At 40.2% G+C, this 6,071-nt stretch overlaps 1 protein-coding gene across 1 annotated transcript; it reads left to right on the top strand.

Annotated features, from left to right (window-relative positions):
* The first annotated feature begins 4,949 nt into the window (after nt 1-4,949).
* Nucleotides 4,950-5,714, top strand: TPD52L3 (TPD52 like 3). Its single transcript, XM_032392350.1, has one exon. The coding sequence runs from the start codon at nt 4,950-4,952 to the stop codon at nt 5,712-5,714; it is 765 nt and encodes a 254-aa protein (XP_032248241.1).
* Nucleotides 5,715-6,071: the final 357 nt, after the last annotated feature.

The following is a 6,071-nucleotide window of genomic DNA, read 5'->3' as shown; positions in this document are numbered from 1 at the left end:
GCTGGAGGGGAGGGTGGATGGGGTATCTGGGTGATGGGCATTAAGGAGGGCATGTGTGTGATGAGCACTAGATGTTATACACAACTGATGAATTACTGAACTCTGTATTTGAAACTAATGGTGTACTATATGTTGGCTAATTGAATTTAGAAAGAAAGAAAGAGAAAGAAAAAGAAAGAAAGAAAGAAAGAAAGAAAAAAGAAAAAGAAAAAAGAAAGGAGGGAAAGAAAGAAAAAGAAGGAAGGAAGGAAGGAGAAAAGGAAGCTCTATATTGACCTTTTATAACAAAAGAAGTCAAATGGTTAAACCTGCTGGCATTGGTACTAGTCCCTAATCATTTCTAGACTCAAGTATCAAATACTACAATCTCACTTCTTTTATCCTAAACAATCCAGACCTGAAAGTTTATGGCTTTGCTTTTACATTCAAGTTTCAATAATTTATTTATAAAACATAACATACAAGTTTCTAAACATTAGGAGGAAAGAAACATCATTTTTATTGTACCATTTACCATTATGTTTATGAATGATTGGTATATAAACTCATCAGTCTTACTAGACAAATAATTAATGTTCATTCTTTACTAAAAATGGGTAAATACTGTCTTCTTTGGAAACAAAAGATAGCAAACTTTTACAGGATTAAAAATAATTCTCAAGTTCTTTCTCCATAGGTTACTGAATCAAATATTTTGGCTGTATTTAGTACCTAAATAGCATCAAAAAGCTTTCAGTTTCAGATTAACAACTTCGTGGACCTTTCTATGTGATATAAATTATTTCATTGTCTAATCTAGAGATGCAAGATTCTAAAACCATGGAGCAATAGTTTGGTATTTTACAACTTAATAGGATAGTTTATTCAAACAATTGGCTAGAATCACTATAAATTAAATGAAATTTCATTTGACAGATCTGTTTTCAAAATATAAGTGTTGTTTTGTATGTGGTTATGTATAAGCCTAATAAAATGGATTGTTCTATTGTGTGACTTATTTGTACAGGTAGCTACTCAGGAGGTCAGAACACTGCTAGCTAGGAGGCACCCTTCCAGAAGCCATGTTTTGATTTGGATCATTACACTACTTACAAGAATCAAAGTTTAACAAGGGATTTCATTCTTTGAATTGAAGGGCATGGAAGCATAAAAACAAAATAGACAGTGAGGCTGGTGGCTGAAATAGTTCAGAGAAGGATAATCAAATGCAAATTCAAATCTGGTCATTTGGAATCTTTACTTTGAATGGACAGTGTTTGTTCCGTGTTATTTAGCTTAATTCAGGGTGTTCTTTAACTTTCATACTCGGTTTTGAAAGAGTTCTGGTTCAGAGAGCCATTCCTGAAACCACTAGTGTTTCTGCAGGCATTAGAGGAAAAGTCCACCCTGTGGAACAAAACACTTTTAGGCAGTCCTTGCTGCCCTTTTCAGGCCTTTATACCCATAGCCAAATCCTCATCAGCTTTCATGTTTCCAACAAGAACAATCCTCATTTTTTAATCTAGGGAAGCACACACTTCAGAGCAAGACATAATAAACACTACTGAGTTATGTGAAAGGGTTATTTACTATAAACCCAAAGGGAGGCTTAAAATTAGTTTGGATGCCCAGCTAGATGTTTCATTGTAACTACATAAGGCATGCATATGGCAAATTGCTGAATTTGCTAAGGATCACATCATGTTCCACAAGATCATGCTTGCAATAATTACCAGAATCTCCAACAAAATCACTAGAATCTAAAACTTGCTCAAGGCTATTCCCTGGGAATGGGCAGTCTAACAATGGGCTAAGTGATATGTGACCACCTCCCCTCACTGGATTGAAGCCCTGATTTTTCCACTGTATGAATTATAAGCTCTGAGTAGAAATAAGGGATATTATGGTTTTATAACCTGACAGACAATATCCAACTACTACTTTACTTTGCAGACCATCTCCCACATCTGATAACCATGTATGTGGAAAGACATGCATTCAGAAATATAAGTGGCTGCTTGGAAAAAGAACTCAACTGCAATATTGAAAACCCATACGCTGTCCATTTGCATATGTCTTATTCCTTCTCTCCTAAATTCTCACAATACAATAGTCTTTGCTTGAATCAGCAAAGAAGAAGTCAAACTCTCACTCTTCACAGATGACATGATACTCTATGTTGAACACCCAAAAGACTCCACCAAAAAATTGCTAGAACTCATACAGGAATTCAGCAAAGTGGTAGGATATAAAATCAATGCACAGAAGGTAGTTGCATTTCTATACACTAACAATGAGACAGAAGAAAGAGAAATTAAAGAGTTGATCCCATTTACAACTGCACCAAAACCCATAAGATACTTAGGAATAAACCTAACCAAAGATATAAAGGATCTGCACTCTAAAAACTATAGAACATTTATGAAAGCACTAGAGGAAGACACAAAAAGATGGAAAAACATTCCATGCTCATGGATTGGAAGAATAAATATTGTTAAAATGTCTATGCTACCCAGACCAATCTACACATTCAATGCAATCCCTATCAAAATACCATTCACATTTTTCACCAAGCTGGAACAAACAATCCTAAAATTTGTATGGAACCATAAATACCCTGAATAGTCAGAGGAATGTTGAAAACATTGGCATCACAATCCCAGACTTCAAGCTCTATTACAAAGCTGTCATCATCAAGACAGTATGGTACTGGCACAAAAACAGACACATAGATCAATGGAACAGAATAGAGAACCCAGAAGTGGATCCTCAACTCTATGGTCAAGTAATCTTCGACAAAGCAGGAAAGAATATCCAATGGAAAAAAGACAGTCTCTTCAATAAATGGTGTTGGGAAAAGGACAGCCACATGCAGAAGAATGAAACTGGACCATTTTCTTACACCACACACAAAAATAGACTCAAAGTGGATGAAAGACCTCAATGTGAGACAGGAATCCCTCAAAATCCTAGAGGAGAACACAGGCAGCAACCTCTTCGACCTCAGCTGCAGCAACTTCTTCCTAGACACATCACCAAAGGCATGGGAAGCAAGGGCAAAAATAAACTATTGGGACTTCATCAAGATAAAAAGTTTTTGCACAGCAAAGGAAACAGTCAACAAAACAAAAAGACAACTGACAGAATGGGAGAAGATATTTGCAAATGACATATCAAATAAAGAGCTAGTATCCAAAATCTATAAAGAACTTACCAAACTCAACACCCAAGGAACAAATAATCCAATCAAGAAATGGGCAGAAGACATGAACAGACATTTCTTCAAAGAAGACATCCAAATGGCCAACAGACACATGAAAAAGTGTTCAACATTGCTCAGCATCAGGGAACTACAAATCAAAACCACAATGAGATACTACCTCACACCAGTCAGAATGGCTAAAATTAACAAGTCAGGATATGACAGCTGTTGGCAAGAAGGTGGAGAAAGGGGAACCCTCTTACACTGTGGTGGGAATGCAAGCTGGTGCAGCCACTCTGGAAAACAGTATGGAGATTCCTCAAAAATTTGAAAATAGAGCTACCCTATGACCTAGCAATTACACTACTAGGTATTTACTCCAAAGATACAGATGTAGTGAAAAGAAGGGGCACCTGCACCCCAATGTTTATGGCAGCAATGTCCACAATAGCCAAACTATGAAAGAGCCCAGGTGTCCATCGACAGATGACAGATGTGGTAGGTATATATATACAATGGAATACTACTCAGCCACCAAAAAAATGAAATCTTGCCATTTGCAATGAGGTGGATGGAACTAGAGGGTATTATGCTAAGCAAAATAAGTCAATCAGAGAAAGACAATTATCAGATGCTCTCACTTATATGTGGAATTTAAGAAACAAAAGAGAGGATCATAGGGGAAGAGAGGAAAAATAAAATAAGATGATAGCAGAGAAGGAGAAAAACCATAAGGGTCCCTTTATCATAGAAAACAAACTGAGGGTTACTGGAGGGGAGGGGTAAGGGGATGTGGTAACTGGGTGATGGACATTAAGTTGGGCATGTGATGTAATGAGCATTGGGTATTATATAAGACTGATGAATCACTGACGTCTACCTCTGAAACTAATAATACATTATATGTTAATTAATTGAAATTGAATTTTTTTTTAATTTTTAAAAAACAATAGCCTTTGTTCTTATTAAGCTTAAATTTGCCACAACTATTACAGATTTATTTGTTCTCCTTCTTTCTCCTCCCAAAAGTAACAGACAATTATGACTGGTCAGACTCACTGAGTTTCACTATCCCAAGCCTCTGGCATGGTTGATACTTCATGCCACGGGAGCATGCATGTCCTTCACTACCTAGACTGAAGAGTTATGAGGAGCCTCCAAATCCACTTTATGAGTAGTCCTAGGAGTTTCTCGGGCCCTTTGGTAATCTGGGAAGGGAAAATGGAGAGGATACAAGACCAGGAGTTCTAGACTTCCTGCCCCCACCTTGAGGTAGTTTTCATTTATTTTCTGTATTGGGCTTTTTAATAAATTTATAAATTAGTACAAGGGGTTCAACTGATTTTCAAGAGTTTGGCAATGCCTGGTGTGGTGCAAAGAGGTCCCTAAGGGAAGTCAGACTGTTTGAAGGCTGGGACCTACCCTCCTACTACGGCAAAAGGAAAAAAAACCTCTCTCTGATAATAATTGGCATACCACCCACCTCACACGTTCATTGTTACATTGAAACACCACCAGGAGCGTGGGAGTCATTGCAGCTGAGCCCAGGGTTCCTTCCGCTGCTGTCTTTAACTGGGAAATCTCGCCCTCGCACCACCAAGCCAGCAGGGCCAGGCCCTGCCCCTGCCCCTGCCCCTGCCCCCGCCCCCCCCACTCCCTACCCTCCACCCGGAAGTGGACCCCGTGAGTGGAGGCATCCATTGCACATGTCAGAGCAACGTCAGAACAGCCAACTACCCGCCAAGGAGGCCGTTCTGCCGGCTAAGATATGGATCCATCCCTCCCAGAGTCCTACTCCACCAGCCAAGAGTTGGACCCCACAGGTTTAGATTTCAACTCTGCTGGCCAAGATTATTTCTCCACTGGCTATGTGTATGACTCTCTCTACCAAGAATTGGACCTGGACTCTCTTCATGAAGATCTTTCCCAGTCCATGCCAGGCACCATGACAGAGATCTCAGCAAACACACATGCCGAACCAGAGGATCTCACAGAGGCTGAACGAAAGGAGCTCAAATCCGAGCTCACTAAATTGGAGGAGGAAATTGTAACCCTACGCTATACTCTGGCAGCCAAAGAAAGATGTTGCATGGAGCTCACGAGGAAGCTGGGCCTCATAGCCTTGGTGGAGCTAAGGCAGAATCTGTCCAAGAGCTGGCGTGATGTTCAAGTCTCCAATGTTTACATGAAACAAAAGACTTTAGCTGCCCTGTCCACCATGGGCTATGCCATTTGCAGGAAGCTTGGAGACATGAAGAAGTCAGCCACATTCAGATCTTTTGAAGGTCTGATGGGGGCAGTCAAGTCCAGAGTTGCGGGTGGCAGAGAGCTTGGCAGTGACTGCCTTCCTTCTTCAGCTGGGAGTGGAGATGATTCACTCCTGGCTTCAGGGAGTGGGAATGATCCGCTCCCACTTTCCAGGAGTGGGAATGATCCAGTTCAGTGGAGTGGAGTTGATCCGGTTCCAAGGAGTAGAGATGATCTGGTTGCAGGCAGTGGGCATGACCTGCTGCCCGTTCTGGAGCCAGAATGAACCCCTTGGTTACCTTGCCTGGCCACCTAACCAGTGCAAGAACTCCATTTCCTCATCACAATTGTGACTCTGCCTATCAAAAACAAGCAACTAAACCACAATGGTAAAGTTAATTCAGGAAATGGACAGAGGCCAGTTTTGAGAAAAATAATTCCCATTTGAACATAGGTATTTGCTGCTGTTGAGATAGAGACCCCAACATTTTGTACCCAGTTATTTTACGCTAAAGTTAGTAGATGAAATGTATCACTATACTAGCCTTCTGGAGTTGCATTTAAATGGACAGGACAATGGCTTCAGAGAGATCTTAGGCCCACGCCCGAACTTTTTCAGAAAAACTGGTCTATCAGAATGCCA

The sequence above is a fragment of the Phoca vitulina genome, unplaced genomic scaffold (assembly GCF_004348235.1).
Source record: "Phoca vitulina isolate PV1807 unplaced genomic scaffold, GSC_HSeal_1.0 scaffold67, whole genome shotgun sequence".
NCBI classification, from domain to species: domain Eukaryota; kingdom Metazoa; phylum Chordata; class Mammalia; order Carnivora; family Phocidae; genus Phoca; species Phoca vitulina.
Note: the sequence above shows the minus strand (reverse complement) of the source record. Positions and strands in the feature narration are given on the sequence as shown.